Raw genomic sequence first — 21,953 nt, 5'->3', positions numbered from 1 at the left:
AAACTCAACAGTCCTCATATTTGCTAATATCTCTGGAGTCCTTCAATAGAATCCAGCTATGATTTACCTGTTAAGTCACCTATACAACATTTATGCCCTGAAGAATGTAGGTGGTAAAAACCGCGTTAGACTCTATGTTCTTGTGGCTATCTGAAATCAGACAGATTGTCCTTAAATGTCTTCCATTATTCTTTCTGGAGATAATAAAAAATATAACCTATATTTTCACTGTTTTTCTCTTTGATCTGATTGTTTCAATTTCAGATCCTATTTTGAGTTCGACAAACATTCAACAGCTGGCAATCGCTATGTTAAGTATTCAGAAATTTAAAAATGATAATCCTAGTGTAGGAATACTTACAAATGGGATGAAGAAATCTGATTTTCCTTCAGTTAGATTTCCTCTAAAAGTCTGCATAACATTTCAGCATTGCCACTAGGAACTTTTGCTCTTTTTTTGGTCTTTGTTGGTTATTTATTTACTTAAAGTTTATTGTTTTCCCCTTGAAGATAGATATAATAGTAATTCAATTAACAGTCATAATATTGTAGAGCACTATATAAGATATGTCTTCTGCCGTGTAACTTAAATAAACAAACTTTTGGTGAATATCTGAGAACAACTATACAATTGATTAAGGTGATGGTCTACTGGATATAAATGAAGCTAATTTGAACATAATTTACAAAAACTAATGAAAATATTTATGTTGATAGAAGAGGTAGATGGAAAGATTTAACTGATGTGAGGGCTGATGAATTTGCCTAATTTTGCATTTGACTGTGAACAAAAAACTATGAAACATTTAAAAATAATAGTGAATGAATAAAAAAGTGACTGTCTACACAAGGAATTATGCTTTTCAAATATTATTGAGGCAAATAAATATAATATTGTAATGTGATTTGTTGAATGAACTTTACTTTCTTAAATTAATTTCTATAAGTCTTTATTTCTGTAAATGTAATCAGTGTTTGTTTTAGCAATGTAAAATTACCATTCAAAATACATTAATACAATGTGAAATGGAATTTCAGTATCAAAATTAGAACTCTGAATTTCTATGTTTAATTTTGCTTCTTATTTTTAGTTCTTTCTATTTTATTTTCCTTACTTTGATTTGTGTATGATGTTTATTCTCATATTTTTTCTTTGATGAGATATCAGTAGTAGTATGTGCATTTTTATTGTCATACTTTAAAATAATATGTAAAATTTTAACTATTTATATATATAATTTTACTCCTGTAGGATTTACAATTTTTCATAATCTTACAGTATTTTTCTTTAGTTTTTGTTAATATCAACTTCACAGTTATATAAGTGCTCCACCTGGTGGTTAAAATAATCATTTTACTTTTTTCTCTTTTAATGCTAAAATGGGGAATCAAACTTTACATACCGATTTAAAATACGTACAAAGTATTTACAGAGTGAAAAGTTAATATGTAACATCTTAGTTTCTAATATATTATATTTAAATGCTCAATTAAGATAGTAGTTCTATAGCTCAGTATTTCAAGTCATTGTTGATTAGTAGTATTAAGGTATTTTTATGATATAAAATTTTAACTTTCTATTAATAGATAAGTATCTTATATCTACTATTGTCCAACTTCTATCTTTTTAGATCTATCTTATTTTTCTTTCTACATCTTTAATATGTATCTTTCATCTTGGATTCTTCTGTATAAGTATCAATTATCTTGATACCAAGTATGAGGACTCTCACCCTCCTATTTGATATAGAGTATACTTTAATACCATTACTATGTAAAATATTTCTGTGTAGTAATTTTAATTTAGCCCACTTTTATTGCCAAATTAAAATTCCACAGCTGGACCCACTGAAGTGAAAAGTGAAGTTATTTCTTGTATTCATAATCCTTCGCTTTATAAAAAGCATCTTTTCTACTTTTCACTCCATCATGTTGCAAATTTGATTTACTTTCTATGGATTATACTCTTCAACTTGAAATTTTTACTGGATATTTAACTAAATGCAGTGTCAATACAAATGTATCTACATATATATTTTTTAATCAGGCATGTTCCATCTGAAAGTTCCTGAGTCATCTCCTATTGGCTCAGCTATCAGAAGAATAAGAGCTGTGGATCCTGATTTTGGAAAAAATGCAGAAATCGAGTACAACATTGTTCCAGGAGATGGTGGAAATTTGTTTGACATCATCACAGATGAGGATACCCAAGAAGGAGTCATCAAACTCAAAAAGGTATTTAGATACGTTTTTGGAAAGTTGATTACATAAGAGTAATTAAAGAACTGAAAAAATAAGAATGGAAAATAGGAAATAATTTTAATTTCTCCTCATTGGCCAATATTTTAAATAAAATCTAGTAACTGTGAAATTTTCACTTCTATGATCATAGTTATTTTGTGAATTAGAGGGCAGTTTTGTTTATGCTCAACAATCATCCATATTAGTTTGAGTACATTATTTTAACATTCATACAGTTTAAATTCATTGTATTGCTATAAATGTAGATGAAATATTAATTGAAAAACGAGATACAGAAATCAAATCTTATTGTACCAGGGTTGGTCTTGAACATTTTTTGATTTTTCTGAGATGAAATATCCTGTTTGTGGGTTTTGATATCACAGTGGAGGAACATCATGAATATAAGCGACCTTTAATCACCAAAGGAGTGAAAACAATAAGGAAGAGAAATAAAGGGATTGAGGAAGCACTAAGGAAGAAAGTATAAAGAAGGTTACCAGGCAGGGGAGAAAGGGACAAAGATAGAAACAGAGAGGGAGAATGAGAGAAATCGACAGCGGGAAGGTTGGCGGAGGGAGGACAGAGTTAGTTGGTCTACTGGAAAGAAATTACGGATTGCAGTGTATATAATTCAAGTCTAGTCACCGAAAGTATATATTTAGGCTGACTTTGAAAATTACAAACAGAGAAAGTAAACAAAGAAGCTAAACAAATAAACTAAACATCATCCTTGGCAGTGATAATTTCAAAACTTGAAAAACACAAAACAAGACAAAAAGATAAGCTAGAGGAAGGCAGAGCCTTAAGAAATTATATTAAATTCTTAGGGTAGTCATCCTTCATTTTTTGTTAGTTTATTTCTCTTTCCCCTTCAGTACCAAATCAGACGTATCACTTAATTTTTTTCACTAAAAAGATTCCCTGAAAGAGTAATACTTAAATATTTTGCAAACAACAATTTCAATGGAACAAATAAATCCTCTAAGTAATATGAAAAAATAATAGAAGCTATTTCACATCAGTAGATCAGAAAACAAGTAAAAGTTAAGTTCTTTTACACAGGAAAACAAATTCAGAATAAGCAATACAGTATGTATAAAATACATATTTATGTACGGATTTATATTGATATTGTCATTATAAATAATGTCATTTTATAATTTATTTGCAAATACTATCTATAACTTTCACTCCATCATTCAATAAATATGTATGGAGTGGCCATCATTTCCTAGATGCACTATGGACTCAGAAGTGAGCTAAAGAGACACGGTGTCTCTTCTCCAGCAGCTTCCATTTAACTAGGAAAGCCAGAAAATAAACAGGGAAACTAAAAAATCAATGTGGGCATTGATAACTTCAAAGACATAAAGTCAGGTAAAAAGACAAACAAGAGAGTGGAAGGCAGAGTCTTACAGTGAGTTGATCAGAAAAGACCTTTTGGTGAGGAGGAAACAAGGAAGAGACACAACGCAGGGTCTAATTGATGTATGCTGTGAAAAATGGAGCAGCAGTTGCAAAATAAATCTCTGAGGAGGGCGTGCAGCAGATGAGGAGGCTGGGGCGCTGGAGGGCCCTGATGGAAGAAGTCGTGGGCTGGGGACGAGCTCAGACAGAGGAAGAAGATGCCACCATGGGGAGTCTTGAAGCCAGGCCAAGGACTCTGAATTTGAAAAGGATTTGAGAAATTCTGGTGAGCTGAGATCTAAGTCACCTTTACTCTTGAGAGCCAGGTTGCTCTGTGTGTTTTGCAGACAATCATTGGCAGGAAGGAAGAATAGAAATAGAGCAGTGAAGAGACTAGAGAGTCCTGGAAACAGCGATGGAAAGCGTGATGCTTATAGCAGTGAAAATGGTGAGAAGTTGAGAGATGCTGGCTAGAAGGCACTAGATGAAGAAATAGCTTTATAAATATTCTGGTGATTTGGCAAATTACTGCAAGCAACTGAGCACTTACACTGCCAAACAGAACAGGGGGTGTGCTTGCAGTGCTACAGTTTACTTTAACTTCTATAGAAGGCTGCATTAGAGGTAATCCCTAACTAGGACCCTATTGTTCTACCAGAAAAGACATTTGCAACCTACAGACTAAAAAATAACTGAGGTTTTGTAACAAAATTTTAAAATTATCTATCATCTATCTTTAATATATATTTTATTTTGTGGATTGTAGACATGCAAAAATAGGTAGGTCTTGATTTAATATGACAATATGATTGCATAAAAATAAAAGGAAGATATCCAGGTGAATAAAGCCCGTGAAAAAGTGAAAATCAATTAAAGTGGCAGTATTTATTTAAATACAGTATCTTTTGGGGTGAAAATTCTGTGATAAGACTATTCAAACATGTACCTAGTATGTTGTGCCCAGATTGTGAAGTCCCAGAGACCACCAGGAGGCCGTTTCCGATGTAAGCACACAAGGGTCGTTTTTTCAAGCTTAAGCAGGGACTCTCAACTGTCACCGACACAGCGGATCGAGATTGAGAGCCCTGAGTCCCTAACTAGCAGGGTTTTTATTGAGAATACAACAAGCTTTGGTTATTAGTAGCCAGGTGATTGGTTAATACTCAATACATATGAAGTGTAGGGTTTTGGTTGGCTAGGCTTTGGGGGTCGAAGGGGATTACGTATTGGTTTTTGTGAGGGAGAAAAGGGGCAAAGATTAACGGCCGGTTGTTACATACTGATCGTTAGCAGACCCACTAATGGCCGCATCTATCTTGTGTGGACAGTCAGCTCATTAACTGCTTATCCTACAGATAGTGTGCCTGGAACGCTCTCTCCCCGGGTACACAGGTGGTTGGGTAATAAACTCAGGAATTTCAAGTGGTGAATTTTTAGTTTAAGCACAAATTTGAGAGAACAAAGGAGACGGCTCCAAAATGGAGTCAATTTGGTCCCACAAGTAAATTCTCAGAAAATTTTAGCTGATCCTTATTAGAAGTTCTTGAAGAAAGAGGTATATTGAAATAAATGTGTTTGGAAAAATCTACAATAGCATTTCAGCTTCATAGTAATCTTCAAATTATTTTCTGTAAATTTCTTTCAATATCTCAGCATAGACTTGTAGTATAAGAATTTGGATGTAAAAATCAAGCTTATACTGGTACCACATGTTTAGTATACTGAATTCTTCCAGAAAGCCCCAAAATATATATTCTGCATATGAATATATAGCTTTTAAAAGATTGGTTATTTTAATTTTTAAATAACAGATTTTAAACTGCAGCAGAGAAATGAATCATGAAATTCTTTGATTTCACTATTTTTTTTCTTAACTCACATAAAATAAGTTAATATGATCACTGTTTGGAAGCATTTATTTCATTATTTCATCTTCAGAGTACTTTATTTGCTTTACTTTTACTATAGCCTCTCTTTTCTCCTCTATACAGTTAGGATGTAAGAGGATAAAAATAATAGGTTTATATGAGCTGAGAAGAATGAAGAAAAGCATTTTTATTTATTTTATATTTTAACCTCAACTTTGTTTCACTTTATGAGGATTGTGCCAGAATGTTATTTAATCGTGTCACTTTGAATTCAGAGTAAAATTATGAAACTCCATAAATCTCTCCAAGGCCAAAAATATTGGTTAAAAAATGAAATGAAATAAAAATTACTCTTAGTCTATACTCACACCATATTACACTGACCAAAGTATACAAAAATGAAAATCACTTTATGTATTGTTGAATAATGTAGCAATATGAACACTGGCAAAAACCAGAATAAAGCTTCTTGCAATTTCAATCTCTAAAAATTAGTAGGCTACATTTAAAATCAGAAAATAAAGTCTTTTAAATTTAACAATATTTTTTTCTTGGAAAGATGAATGAAATACAGTTTTGTCAATTATTTTCTAGTAAATTAAAAAGTATTAAAATGTATAGTCATTGGATGTAAATAGAAATAGAAAGTTTCATGAGTGAAAACCTCCAAGAATGAAAACACAAATAAAATCCAGAAACATTTTGCTTGTCTTGTTATTGATTTAACAATTTATGTATTTAAAAGTTGTTGGGAGCAATGCTACATAATTCTAGGGAAAAATCATTTGGTTGCCTAGTTCTCTTGCCTACAGCCCAGCTACAGACTAACTCCAGTGTGGCCTCCGGTCACAACTGAGACTTCAGTGATCCAGTGATGCTGTGATTCTCCAGGACAAGAAACATCCTGGGAGAACAAACATCTGCTCAGTTCCTCATTGTTCTTGGACTGATTAACATCTTGTTTGCCGGAGATGTACTGAACTCTCTGCAAGCCTTTTGTTACACCTTGTTTATCCCAATGTGAACTATTGAACTCTCTGCAAGTCATTTGTTACATTTGCTTCTCCCGATGTACTGAACTCTCTGCAAGTCATTTGCTACATTTGTTTCTCCCAATGTACTGAATAAAAGGTGTGGTAAGCTGGGGGCTTTTGTCTTTGCCGCCCAGAGCAGCACGGATCAGACCCGAAGTTCAGCTTCTCCTCAGTCTCATTTTTCTACCTTTCCTGTAATTCGCCGTGTGCTGCCGTGGCTCGCAGGAGACCAGGACTCACTGCAGAGGTTCTGGTAACGTCCCCTTCCCCTGTCCCCTACAAAAAGTAACAATGTTTTAAAGTTTTATAGAAGAACCATTTATTATCCTGCATAATTTCTCAAATAGTCTATAATATTTCCATAAAAATGTCACTTAGAAACTAACAAGTAATGATAACATTTGTTTAAAATGAGGAATAGTGGATGGGTTGCATTTTATTATAAATAAAAAATAATTTTAAAATTTAAAAGTTAAAGTATTTAACATTTTGATGTTATTTGGCATACTATTTCATTTTAAACTTACATAGGTGTAAATCACATCAAAACCAGAGCTGAATGATTTTAAGCATAGGAGATAAAATGCTTTTCTTTTCATGTGAACCCTTTAATAGGTTAAAGCCTTAATTGGTTCCAGTGGGGATTTGTATTTTATATTTACTCATTAATCAGTAGAACTCATTTTCTCTTTAACCATCCTGACAAATGTCTAAAAAGTTATTCTACATCACATAATTTGGTAACATAGCACCATCATGTGGTTAATTTTTAAATAGCTTCTAGGAACAAAATTTTTTAAAAATTGGAATATTTACATAGCCAAGCATATACCGCCGTTTATTAAATATAAGTTACTTCTATTTTTAGCCACTCTGACATATCTAATCCCAAAGAAAAATGGTCTTCTTTATTTGCTTCTGTAAATATTAGGCTTCTATTTTTCCATTTGTTTTGACCTTTTTTAAACACCTTGCTTAATTTTGCTGAACAGTCTCAAATCTAAGTTAACCCCAAATTAATAGAATCAACACAGATTTCTGTGCTGCCTTGTAAATTTTTCTAAGTACATAGTCTGGTTTTTTTTCACACACCAAAGTCTAAAGCTGTATTTATTTCTACCACAGTAGAAATGTGTTTATTCCTAGTTTCTCCTTTCCAGTTGGTGGGGCTCTCTGGCCTGCTTATATTGCATCCAAATTCCATGAACCTCCTTATGAGGGTTGGCCAGCCATTCCTTCTGTGCAGGGGTTAAAACTTCCCTTTCTCCTTCTATAGTTGGCTTATGGCCTTTAAAGTTCCACAGACGCAGTGGGTTTTTTTCCAATATCACCCTTAATCTACCTTCAATTTATCATTTTCTCCGTGAGTGAATGGAAGAAACTACCTCCGTTCATTTTCCTTAAAGCTTTTCCCGGTTTCCACTGATGGTAAAGTAAAGATCATACAACACATTTTTCTACTACTATCTTCTTCGCACACGTGCTCGAGCTAAATTTCACCAAATTCATGGCAATGTGTTTGGTAAAGTTGTTAGCCTCCCCTCATTCTGCATAGAAGGCCCCTGCCCAACATGAATGGAGTCTTATTTCTTTCCTGTTTAATATTCATCTCCCTTTCTCAAGTCCCTCAGATAAAGCTCTGATCATCTTACTTTCTTCCCAAAATGTTAATGTTTCTCAAAGCACCTGTAATACTTATGTTTTATGCTTGTTTAAAGCGCATTTCTTTCTATATTTTCATTCTTATGAAGAAAATTCTTGAAAATAGAGGATATTTAAATTTTTTTAGCTAAAGGAAGATATTTATCTTATGTTGGGTTTCTTTTTTTCATTTCTGATGAACTGATTTTCTTTTTACTCAACTCAAAATGTGATGTTCAAAATATTTTGCAAAATATTTGGCAAAATAGTGTTTCACTAATTTCACAAGTGTGAGATTTGAAGCTCGGAGAAGAAAAATAACTTTTTCAAAATCACACAGCTTGCTGGATATGAAAAGCCAATATTTCCAACTATTTTGTAGATGATTCACATTAGAAAAGTTTAACAGTCTCCATAAAAGGTGATCATTTATACTGATTGCGTCTGACATATACAGAATCTGCCAAAAACATGTATTACGCTTCAGGAAGAGAAAAACTCCTATAAAATTCTAATGCTATGTTTATTGAGACATCATGAGATTAATACAAGTTAACTTTTAACTCTGTGATTACAAGTGGTGCTCAAAGTGGTGGCCGTTAGCTTCCAGGCATTTATTAATACATCAAAATGCTGGTTGGGTGGCCTTGGTCATTGAGATGGCTGCACATGCATTTTCAATTTCTTCTCTAAGAGCCAGCAGTGCAGTAGATTTTTGGTGATAGACAACATCCTCTAGGGTTCCCCATATGAGGTTAACACCATCTGTTGAGAAAACATCATGCTGTTTTTCTTTTCTTGAATTGTGTGTGCATTTTCTTGGCAGACTCTCTATATTTTACTTAACCATTGATAATATTTGGTGGTATATTTTGTGTTTTTTAGGGAAATATCATTAGACATTTGTAACAAGGAGCACTGGAAGCTCTTTCTGTTTTGTCTTAGCTGCTGGATTTATTTGCAGAATCATTGTCACTAAAATGTGGACATTAAATAATGCTCATGATTATTAAGTTTTCAAAATCATTAAAATAGTGTAGCAGTACAACTAACTGAAATATATTAATCACTTGCCACAAAAAAGTACATTTTTAATAATTAGTCCTGTTAAAAATTTTAGCAGTAAATTATATGAAATGTATATTTAAAAAAAATTTTATTCACAAAATACTTTTGCCTATATATTCTGTTTTTCTTTAATATAATTCTAAATTTCATAATAATTTTGTCAAAATTGAATCCTAAACTTTAAAAATATTCCTATTTCATTGTGTTTTCCTGTTTGTTACAGGGACAGTCTTTTATTCATCAAATGATTGACTTTTTTAGTGAATATTGACTCCAGTTCTCTCCTCAGTGATGATGAGATACCACAAACTGTCCTACATTGTCTGGAAGGCAAGAACTAACTTTATTGGTCATAAAACTAAGTCTTGGAAAACTCTATTTTCCTTTGAACTAATACTTGCTCTGAACATCTTATCTTTATTGTTCAGCCTGGTATAAAAACCTTACTTTATATGAATAAAGTTCTTTCTGTTTTTCATCCTAGTTCTGTCAGATATAAATGTGTTTTGTAACTGCTTATCTTTAAAATAATCTAGCCCACTTCAGACTTCAGAGAATCTTACTTTTTCTCATCATTTGAGTTCATTGATAATTTTCCTTTCTATGGAATCTTATTACTGAAGGAAAGCTTTGTAGAATGATGGCTGTGTCATGTTGGTAGAAACAATTATAAAAGTCCATCATATAAGCTGAAGCAATAGAGCTGTAGAATGTAGAGAGGGGCAAATTCGCAGGCACCGCCTCACAGGTTGTGATCTACCTGGGTACTTTGTGGGGCCCCTTTCAGACTGAAATTGAGGTGTGGCTTGGGGCTGAGATAGAGGCTGAAAGTCCTTTTCTAAGCTCACTGGTTGACAGTAGAACTGACTCCTTTGTCAGTTTATGACGGATCTCCCTACTCTTTTGTTAGTTCATGACCAAGAGGTGTCTTAGTTCCTATAGTTGTGCTTTAGGCACCTGGCACATGGGCTCCTGGGTTCACAAGGTTACTTCTTCAAGTAACTTCAACCCGAACTCAAACTTCCTCTGCATCACTTTGTTCTTCTAAAGGCTAATATGATTAGGTCAGAACACTAAGCAAAATCTCTCTTAACTCACTGTCAAGTCATTAAGGCTCTAGTCATATCTGCATAATTTTTATTTCCATGGAGCTGAGCAAGTTGAAGAAAGTGATACGCTATTGAATTTCCAAGTCTCTCCCACAGTTAAGGGCAGAGTTATTAGAAATACCTCACAAGGGTTGGAGGATCATTGGGGCAAAAAATGGAGTGAGCTCAGAAATCTTTCTGTCATAGCCACCATTTTTCAAATTCCTCCACATAATTAAAACTGTAGCTATGCATTTCCACTCTGCACTCTGTGGGATCCCTTGAATTCTGGAAGAGTTATTCTCCTACATCCAATGCTAAAACAATGTCTTATCCTCCCTTGAAATGAGAAAGGCATTGGGCATAAAACATTCTGTAGACGTTTTGATGTTATTTGTTTGTTTGATTTACAGTATTGGGGCTCACACCTAGGTCCTTCCTACTAAGCTATGTCCTGGACACTTTTGTTATTGCTGCTGTTTGTTTTTGTTTTTGAGAATGGGTTTTGCTAAGTTACTAAGTTGCCCAGGCTGGGCTTCAATTTAGGATCCTCTTGTGGCAGCTTCCCCTCCTAGAGTGCTGGGATTACAGTCATGTGCCACTATATGCAAGTTTATATATCTTTTGTGATTTGGACTTGAGAAAAGTATTAGCAGATTACTAAAATGAAAAAGTGAAAAAGGTTATACGTTGCCCAGTTGCTCCCTTTACACTCTGGGTAGTAATTAAATCTATTCTATTTTGCCATAGTTGTGGTCTCTTGGTGCACAATTCCTTAGAGTGTCCATTGGTTCCTGAAAATTCGGATCTTACTAATCTTCCATTATTCAAATAGTCAAAAGAACAAGGAGCTGCTGAACTAAACTTTCATTAGGCATATCTTTTTGGCCCTTCCAGAAAGGTTCATAAATTTGTGTGAGCCCCAAATAATGTTGCAGAATTTTCTAATTTACTAAAATTAAATTAAATAAATTATTTCAATCTCATAAGTACATTAGCAAAGAATTTAATTCATTTTCTTACAATTACAAACAAATGTTGCTTATTCTGTACTTATTTTAAGTACGTTTGTGATTTGAGAAATCAAAGTTCCTTCCTCCAAAAAATGAAGAGCAGTCAGTCAGATGGATTGGTAATGTCAAGTAGAGAGAGATGACTCTTAATTCCCTTTGATTTTTCTGAGCTTCTCTATTTTGTGAAAAGAGGTTGCTTAAGGTCAGGGCCAGGAGAAAGTAAGTAAGTATACCTAGGATATTGCAGTTCTTCGATCACTGTGGGATATAAGCTTTCAGCTGCAAAAAAAAAAAATCTATATGTACAAAAAGGTACTTTCATCTCACTCTCTTTCCCTGATTATCACATTTTTGCCTGCTGTGGTAGGTCAGTGGTTCTTAAAAGGTATAGATTGTTCCTGTTTTTCTAAAAAATATTATATATATATATAAAACAGTTTGAGAATTCTGTCATCTTGGGCCTGAAATGGACTTAACCATAGGGAGTCCACTTTATTCAGATATCAGTAGTATCAAGTAAGGGCATAGATTAACACCATTTGCATATTCATACAAATAATTAGAGACCTTTCAATTTCAAGGAGAAAGTAGAGAAAGAAAAGAGGAACAACTGGGACTAAGGGCTACATTCTAAGATAACAGATGATTCCCAGCCCAACAAGTTTGCTTCCGGGCAGAAGGATAGCCAAGTTGATAAAATCAGATGATTCTTAGTGTTTGGAAAGACTAACATGGAAACATTATGTTGTTTATAAATTTATCATGGGGACTTGGTATATGTACATAACACATCTTCTGTTTTCTTCCCTTCTCTCCCTTTTTCCTCCCTCCATCCCTTGGTCCTCTTCCCTTGTTTCCTATTATTTTTTTATTTTGCTGTTTAAGTCTTTTATATTCTGAACTTCTCATATAAGAGAAAGCATGCAGTATCGAAGCTTGTTTATCTTGTTTATTTCACTCAATACAGTTTCACATGCTCTTTAATTTGAATTAGCCAGTGCACCCACTGTCACATATTTTTCTTTCTGAGACATCTCCTAAGATATTATATTAGAAATGTATTATTTCTGCAAATTCATTATTAGACAGGATGCCATTATTCTCTAACTTGCTGGATGTCAAAGGAAAGCAACCTTATTCATCTTTGTATCTCTTCTGTTCTTCTAGGATGTACCTCTGGACTTGCCTCCACATATGATATATAAAAATAAAACTTTTATATTTTAATTAATTCAAGGATGAAGTACTTCCTTTCTTAGTGGTTTCTTTTTCTAGTTACTGCTTGCAAATATTAAATTATTATGAATTCACTACTCTCAGGCATATAGACTAAGTCTAACTTATGAAAATATTTGTCATAATTTGCCCTGGTCTTCTTTATTCCAAGCTACAATACTTATTGTATCAGTCTCTTCTTTTTAATGATGTTTTTAAATCTTCTTCTGGCAATCGGTTGCCTTTTCTTTCTTTTTTTGTTAGAATATGTTTGAAATATAGATGTTCATTTTGGGGAGTTGTACACACATACAACAGCTTGATCATGTTCAGTCCCTGCAGTCTTTCCCCTTACCTGTCCCTCCCTGACCCCTCCCATCTCCAAAAGCCTGCCCTCTTTTTTCTACCATTTATCCTCTATTTTATTTATTGATATATTTATATTTTCAGTTTCCAATATGAGAAAAATTATGTGAAATTTAACTATCTATATCTGAGTTATTTCATTTAAAAGTTTGCTCTCAAGTTCCACCCATGGTGATTTCACTCTTCCTTTTGGCTAAATAATATTCCATTTTATGTGTGTACCACATTTAAAAACTCCATTTGTCTGTGCACAGGCATGGAGGCTGTTTCCAGAGCTTATCTATTGTGCTTGTGTTATAAACATGGGTATGTGCATATCACTGCACTGTGATGTTTGTAATTCTTTCAGGAATATATTCAAGATGTTGTCTTTTCTTGAGTGTGATTCTTTTCAACAAACTACAGGAGTGAAGCTGTAGACAGTCAAAAGAGGGTCATTGGACTCCACCCTCTCTGTTTGTTAGATATGGACTTTCTATTAATGTCACCAGTAGCCATATTACCAACCATGGCATACTGTGCTTCCCATTTTTTATTCGTATAGGTTTTAAGAGAAATCAGTTTCAACAAGAAATTGAAAAAAATCAATGTTATATATCAACAGTACATGATAAGTAAATAAAAATAAAGTCACAAAATGATTGTGTACAAAGCAGAAAAAACATGAAAAAAATATACTAAACTAGATATAAAAAGAATAATTAAAGGGAAAATAAACATAAGTCCTTCTGACTAAAAAATGTCATGAAAGAGACTTGATGTCATTTATAAATATATATTACTATTTTGGCTGTATACGCTGCTGAACTGTGACAGTTCAGGATCTCACGTGATTGTTTTCCTATATTTTGACTTCCTCAGAAGAAATACATATATCAGTATTCATATCTTTAAAAGAGAAAAAAAAAACTCCTTTAGTTTGTGTGTGCTATTTAAAAAACAGATGTTGACACAAAACTTAGGAAATCACTAGAGCCACACTGGAGAAAATTATTTTAGAAACAAAAACATTTAACAGTAACAAAATCATCATGTTAATGCTACAGTTATGTAGTATAATGCCTTAGTTTTTCTTTGAGGATTACAAATCAGAGCCATTGGCATTCAATTTATAACTTAAAAACCACAACTGTAATATATTTGTGGAATATATTATTGGAAGAAATAACCAGTATTTACAGTAATGGCAAGCTAAAACTGAGCATCAGTGACTACAAGGGATAGGACTCCCTGTGAAATATTCCATAGGCTGCTTTAATTTGATTATTTATGTTTAAATCCACAAGTCTTGTTGATACACCCTGCAAACGCATTTCAGTGCCACTAATTTCATGATCAGTTCCAAGAATACAGAAAACTAATTCTTTTCATAATTACCACTGTATGTTCATAAATATTATACTGAACTTCTCTAATAAAATAACTAGACATTTAAAAGTATTTACCAGGACATGGTATTAATGTCAGAATAAGGAAACCTGGCTGTAAAAAAAAAATCCATAGTTTGTTATATCGAATTTGCAGCTAGAAAAGAGCTTTTCAATTATCCAATTTTGTTGTTGTTGTTGTTGTTGTTGGTTATCATTTCTTGTGTATTGGATAAGAGCAGAGAAGCAGTTCCCTTACCCATGTTCTCTTATTGCTTTCCTATTGCTTATATAAGATGAATAAGCCCTATCCAGTATGTACCTCTGCATGTATATTCATTCACTTTAATATACACAGCAGATTATCCCACAAGCTACCCAGAAACTTCTACATGTGAGTGGTTCTTATGTTAAAATATTTACTTTGTGCTTTCTTTACCCACTCATTACAAAAGAAAAAGTTGAGAGGCTGAGGTGGAGAGATAGAAAGTCCCAGGTCATTCTGTGCAATTTAGAGACTTAGTGGGCTGTAGCTCCGTGCAGAGACCCTGAGTTCAATCCCCAGTATCACAGGAAGAGAAGAAAAAAGAAAGAAGGAAATAAGAAACCATTATAATTAGTACTAAATTGCAAACTGGCACCCTCCACACAAAGCCGTGCAGATGCACTTTCTCACTTGCGTTTGTTCTCATCACAGCCTTTAGACTTTGAAACAAAGAAGGCATATACTTTCAAAGTCGAGGCCTCCAACCTTCCACTCTGCGGGCCCCTTCAAGGACACGGCGAGAGTGAAGATCAGCGTGCTGGACGTGGAAGAGCCGCTGGTGTTCAGCAAGCCACTCTACACCATGGAGGTGTTCGAGGACACCCCGGTGGGGACCATCATCGGAGCGGTCACTGCGCAGGACCTGGACGTGGGCAGCAGTGCCATCAGGTGAGAAACACGAAGGGTTTCTGTGTGAGAAAAAGCAACACAGACAAGCAAACGATAAGCAATTCTCTGCCCAGAGGTGCACAGTGATTTAGTTGCAATGATGTTAAAACATATATGACTGTGAGACTAGAGGAAATTCCATAGAATTTGAACAAAAACATCAAATATCAATCTTTGCACCTGTGTCGCCATGGGGGAGATGCTGGACATGTCACTTAAGGTGAGAAATCTCAACTTTTCATCATAGGAGAGATTTAATAATACAGTCTTGAAGAATGATTCTCAAGATCTGTGATGTTAAGCTACTTTCAGAGTGCCTAGAACATAATAAACTTTAATAAATTTTACAATTACTTTAAAATACCTTCCCTTTTATCCAAAATTTGTGTTAGGGAAAAAAATGATTTTATCATTTGCAACTTGAATGCCTTTTTTTTTTTTTTTTTTTTTTTTTACTTTTATTAGTGTACTACATGCTCGCAGTACAAATTGATCACATTCACTGTAGGGAACTGGTATATATACATAACACATTTCAATTCTCTTCTTTTTCCAATGAAAGTCATTTTTTTCACAGGAATATATACACGTTCTGGTTATGAGGATGTGTAAATGCAAAACAGTCCAAGGTTCGTTAGTAGTATTAGTTTTAGTTTTAGTATTAGTTTTCTTTCAGCTTCCAATAATATGTCCCTCATTCCTCAGAATGGCTTTTATCTTCTGTATTCTGAATATTCTCTTCATGGGAATTTAAATATTCTCTAAGAACAAAGAATCCTTTTCTTCATTTCTTTTGTTCTATGTGATCCTTAGCCAGAATCACACTGGATGCTTGTGATTTATCAAAATTCAGCGGTCTTCCGGCCCCTACCTCATTATCCAGTTCCAAAGCAGTTTTCTTAAATAATCACTGAAGCAGCACCTCTACTGCTTGGTACCACTTCCTGTTTTGTCCAGTTTAGGCTGCTATAACAAAGTTCCCCCAAAGACTGGATTAAGCAGTACACATTTACTGTATCTTTCAGTTCTAAAGACTAGGAAGTCCCTGATCAAAGTGACAGTGGGTCCAGTGCGAGCTGAGGGTAGAAACATTCCATTCATAACCAAAATTTTCCTTCTTAGGTCATGTCTATGATGAGAAAAGAAACCCTAAAAAAGAATGTCTCTCTTACAAAAAAGAAAAAAAAGTAGCGATTACAGAGCATCCCATGTATTTCCAGCCAAAGGCAGCCAGTTTATTCAATGGACAGAGGTTGTTTTTCTAGAAGGTGGGAAATGCCTACTAAATGGATTTATAGTATTTCTTTATGAATTTAAACAGTCAGAAAATATTGATGGTTATAATAAAATGATAAACACTGATTAAAATTCCTCAATTAGACAAATGAAAAATTATATATTAGCAGAACTTCGTATTTAAAGACCTCACTAAGTTATCTAATGATCTGTTCTCTTTTCAAGACAAAAGCATAATGAGGCCAAAATATGAACAGAAATACTATTTTAATGCAGTATTTCAGAACATCCCTGCCTGGACACATATACAAATAGGAAAGTTTCTAGGTAGAAAATACCAGTAGGTAAAGGAACACAGTTTCAGTTCCAAGAAAACTGTTGAGTCAGATCCTGGTATGAGGAGCAAAAGCAAGCTACATTTTAGAGAAATCCTTCTGTGGTGAAAGTGTTTGATTGTTTTTTATGTCAGAGGAAATAAAGTCATACCCTAGTCTTACTTCTAATGAGCAGCTCCCACCTCATCAAAGCTGTCCACACAGATGGATCTAATTGATCCCCTCAAGGTGTTGTCAAAAGATGAGTTGTTTTTGAACAACATCAAACTTGTCTTCATTCTGCATCCTTGGAGTAAACAACAAGCTTCAATCATGTCAGTGGAGGAACTGTGAGATCTGACTCATCTTTCTTTGGTCTATATATATATTTAGGCACTTAAGAATGATAGCAACAATACTTTGTGGGAGTACCAAATGTAAAACTATTGGACCTGCTTACTAAGCTCTGTATTGTTTGGCTTTGCATAACTTTCTTCTCACAGAGTCATTGTGCAAGGTATTAATTTGGGACTGTTATTTCCTGTCTCTGGGTGTTTTATTACTGTTATAATCGTCATCATTATCATTGAATACAGCAAATAGCCAGAGATCAGTGGCATTGCCAAGAACTAAAGCACTTGGAAGAAAGGTTAACCTTGGTTTATTGGCTGGCAAATATCCCACATCAGGTTCTTTCTTCTTCCTCCCCTGCAGCCTCAGCTCAATCTCCAGTTATTCTTTCCTTTACTCTTCTACTCCTTGCCATCTGATAAATAATTTCCTGGGTCTGGTGTTGGATGTGCTTTGAGGTGGACTTGTTACTATACACAGTTCATTACAGTTCATAGAAATTATTTTTGGTGAGTCAGGTAAGATTGGAATAAGTTTACCCACCGCACCTGGTTTTCTTTCGAAGGGTCTTCACAGTGCACCAAAATTGTACCATATATGTGAGTCCACACTCAATCACAACACACAATCTGAGTGAGGGAAGAAAGAGAACACATATCTTAATACATGAGATTCTAAACCGATGAATGTGATTTACCTTAATTGTTGAGTAAATCGTGGGAAATATTAAGTGTTTGGAAAATTACCCATTTTCTATTTTTCACTTAGTAAGTTTTCAGAAGATTAAAAGATGTATTGGTATAAAATATTTCTGTGACTGTGCCTGACATCTTCTAAGAGTTGCAATATGTGATTTGTTTGTTTGGTTTCCCATTTAAATAAAACCCATAAGGGAGAAATTTTTCTATATTGCTTTTCCTAGGTGCCTCTGTCGCAGATGGGTGGAGGGTCCCCGCAGTCCAGGGCCTGACTCTCCTGATGACGCAGAAGGTTGTGGAAGAATCAGATGAGACCAAAAGCGTAGAAGCAATGTTGTACTTTTATTCAGCAAGCATGCAAGAGTACAGCTTGTTCTCTCAGGGAGACAGGCAGGAAATGGAGCCCAAAATGGAGCCACAGTGGAAGGGGGGCTCAAGGGGTCCATTTATAGTGGCTGAGGGCCCACCCTGTCTCTGGGTGAGGGTGCCCCTACTTGACTGGCTAATTGGTTGTTATGGCTCCTTACTAGGGAAGGGTCCTGGGGGCTTTGGCACCTTTAGGGTCAAATTTCCTTTTTCTCCAGTTTGATCTTAGCAAACCAAGCTTTGCAGGGTACAGCTTACAGAGGAGATGGGACTGCAGGCTGTCAGCTTCTCACAGGTGGTTAAGCCTGTTCTGCCAGCTATCTAAAACTCCTTGGGTGTGGGGGCATCCCTCATCTTTCCCTGCCTAAGGGTCTCTATCCCTGCACCACATACTGCAGACATTGCCCAGCACATAGTAGGTATTCAATGAGTATATATTGTATGAATGACTTTATTTGCATATTATTAACTTCAGTGGTATAATAAAATAGCATAAAATTCATTTGTACCTATTTCGTCTAAGAAAAATCAAGACAGCTAAATAATTTGTTAGTAGTGAAAAATATATAAGAAAATATTCAGATTTCAATGTTTCAACTCTTAGACTTCTTCCAAAATATTATCCCAGAATCATCCTGAAAAGTTAATTCATAGAAACTAGTTCCAAAGAAATTTCACATTTATTTTTATATGGATCATGACCCTGTAGCTTTGTACATAATCAGGCATTTATTGCTTATATGTCTTTTTAGTGATTCTAAGAATTTACACATTATAGTCAAATTCACATTGTAAATACTATGAGAAAGAGATATGGTAAAGGATACCCCCAAAGACAGTATAGTCCTAAGTGATATTTTCAAAAGACTTATGGGCATTAATTTTCCTTCCAGCAGCTGCCCAAATCTGTATTATATTTTAACATATAGGCCATAAAATAAGTTACTTTAATCATCTAAGTAATACAATGTAATATATTAAATAATAGTATTATATAAAAGAAGAAAAAATGCTGTGAACTATACAAAGAAAGTATTTTTAAAGTTAACACTGAAAAAAATAGTATGTCAGTTTTATACTACAGACACTATTCTTAATGGATTATTTTATTAATTATGATTATAGATAATCATGCCTTTAAAAAGTTAACACTCAGTATCACTAAACAATATACTATAAATTCTTACATCATTTCAAAGTATGCATGAAACAAATATACAGAAATAATACAAAACTGTTAAATGAAAAACATAAAGATAGTGTCTATGAATTTGTCTACATGGTGAAAAAAACCAGACAAGACTTGATATGGAACTGAAAAAAAAATACTCACAGAAAAGCAAAACAAAAAGACATATGTAATTTATAATTTAGAAACTTCAGAAACACCTGAATGTGTGAATCTCTGGGAAATTTGTCCTATTCAACTTTGTCACAAGTATGCTATAGTTAATGTTTAGGACCCTCATGAGAATTGTTTTCTGTAGCTGGTTTTGCATGAAGTCTACTTCCAAATGTACCTATGACATTTAGCTTCAATTAACTGCATTTGTAGAAGCCAAGTAACACAGAAATAATTTTACCAAAAAAAAAAAAGGAGTATAAGCCCCATAACGTCACATGAGAATACTAGATAAGGAAGATTTTAAGAAAAAAAGGTCACATCATATTTATGTATCACTATGGATTAGATATCCATATCCCTGCACATATTAATCTGCTTATGATAGAGTTGGAAAAATACACTTGCAATTATACACAAATGTGCTTAACTACATTTCAGTAATAACATTGCATTACATATTAGGATGCATATTTTGCATCCAGATAATTTTATTAAATATTACATAATTTTGCACATACAGTGTGATACCTTATTCAGTACAGTCCTGATGGTCAAGTGTCTGTGCCTTTTGGTGCTCATATTTTAAAAGTACTATTAGTAAGCTATTCACTGTTGTGACAAAATACCTGAGAAAATCAATTTAAAATTAGGATAGTTTTTTGTTGTTGTTCTTTCTTTCTTGGTTTTGTCTCATGGTTTCGAGGATTTCAGTCCATGCTTGTTTGGCTCAGTTGCTTTTGGCTTGGGGAACTTCAGCAAATCATGATGGTGGCAGTGAATGGCAAAGGAGGACTGTTCACATTATGGTGGCCAGGAATCTCAGAAAAAGAAAATGAGCTGGGATCCTGATATCTCCCTCAAGGGCATAGCCCATGTGACCTAGCTTCCTTCCACCAGGTTTAATCTACTAAAATTGCCACTACCTCCCAATTCTGGCACAATTCAGTGACCAAGACTTTAACATACAAATCTTTGTGGGATGCTCCAAATTCAAATGATACCAGGTATATGTGTATTTGTGCTAAAAGTAAAAAGTATGTTAAGAGCCATGATAGCCCTCCATATGGTGGTTGTTGTGGGTATGACAAGTATGAAGGATAAGATACTGAAATGTAGGGGCTGAGGATTTAGCTTAGTGGTTCCACCACCTTCCTTGCAAGCAAAAGGTCCTGAATTTGATCCCTGGTACCAAAAAAAAAAAGATACTGAAATGTGGGACAGTGTGAAGTGATTTGGATTAAACAATGAAATGGATACATGTTTAGGATGAAGGTGAGGAAATGGAGAGAGATTTATTTTTTGTAAGAGTCAATGACATTTTGTGAGCAAAGTAAAGAGAACATTGAGTTTTGGTAAACCATGTCTCATATTTCTTCATATTAGTGTGAGGTTTAAAGTTTATCAGTGACTTCAGTTACATATCTGTAACCTCTCCTGGTCTCAAATGCATAACATTACTAACAAACTCAGCAGTAGCTACCTGCATTGAGACAATTGGGTTTACTCATTTTACATATGCTCTTACCAAGCTATAGATCTATCTGAATCTTCTACATACAATGGAATCCTATTTTTACTTGACCCTATTAAAGAACAATTGCATGCTTACAATTTCACTCTGATTATTTTGTTTGGACAGGTGGAAAAAAATGACCATCTTTCCAAATTTATACCAAGTGAATGATTAAGAATGTATATTGATGATAATTGACTATCAAAATATGACACTATAGTAGCTAATCTGGGCTGGTGTGGCGGTGCTCACCTCAGTCAGATTTTGTTAAACATGACAGCTAATATTAGTTTAGAGAGAGAGAAATTGAGGCTCGAGAAGATCAGGTTATGGTTGCAGGAAAGATGGAAAATATTTGAACAAACGTAGCCAGGTTCCACAGGTCACACTGCTAATTGCTTTGCTATTCATTTAAATTGAAAAACTTATCTGAATTTTCAGTTGCTTTTTAATGTTAGCCTGGTTGAAAATAAAATTTAAAATTTCATAATTTTCAAAACATTAAATAAAATCCCTAGAATATCAACAGAAGGCAATAAAATTGTATGTTTGATGCTTTACATGGGATAGTTATAGACCCTATTGTACACCTGAAAATAATCTAAATTATTTGCATGCATCCAGGTGATTTAAAAATTACAGAAATCGAACTAAGACATAAAAGTGATAAGAAAATACTGACATTGATAAAGATAGATTAAAAACAAACATGTATGGTTGATTTATAAATGTGAATTTAAAAAAAAACTACAGAATTATAAAGTTTTTATATGATTTACATATATTGAAGGTTATATTGACCAAATTCAATGGATTTATGATTCAGACCTATATCTTTAATTTTTATGAGATATGGAACTAGAAAGTCACCGATAAACTTCCCTT

The 21,953-nt window shown here is 34.1% G+C and overlaps 1 protein-coding gene across 2 annotated transcripts in view; it reads left to right on the top strand.

Moving 5' to 3' along the window:
* Positions 1–21,953, top strand: part of LOC147822405 (cadherin-12-like) — an 82,389-nt gene that overhangs the window by 38,181 nt on the left and 22,255 nt on the right. For both annotated transcript variants that reach the window (XR_015445716.1, XM_087196872.1), the window contains exons 2-3: positions 2,048–2,235; positions 15,009–15,245. Coding sequence is in view for 1 of the 2 variants with exons in the window: in XM_087196872.1 (XP_087052998.1) it covers positions 2,050–2,235; positions 15,009–15,245 (423 nt within the window). In the remaining variant the exon portion in view is untranslated. The remainder of the gene's footprint in view (positions 1–2,047; positions 2,236–15,008; positions 15,246–21,953) is intronic.

Source organism: Heterocephalus glaber, unplaced genomic scaffold, assembly GCF_053883595.1.
Source record: "Heterocephalus glaber isolate CG9 unplaced genomic scaffold, H.glaber_assembly_v1.0 deba00001625, whole genome shotgun sequence".
NCBI lineage: Eukaryota > Metazoa > Chordata > Mammalia > Rodentia > Bathyergidae > Heterocephalus > Heterocephalus glaber.
The sequence above is the reverse complement of the archived record's forward strand: the minus strand, read 5'-3'. Positions and strand labels throughout refer to the sequence as shown.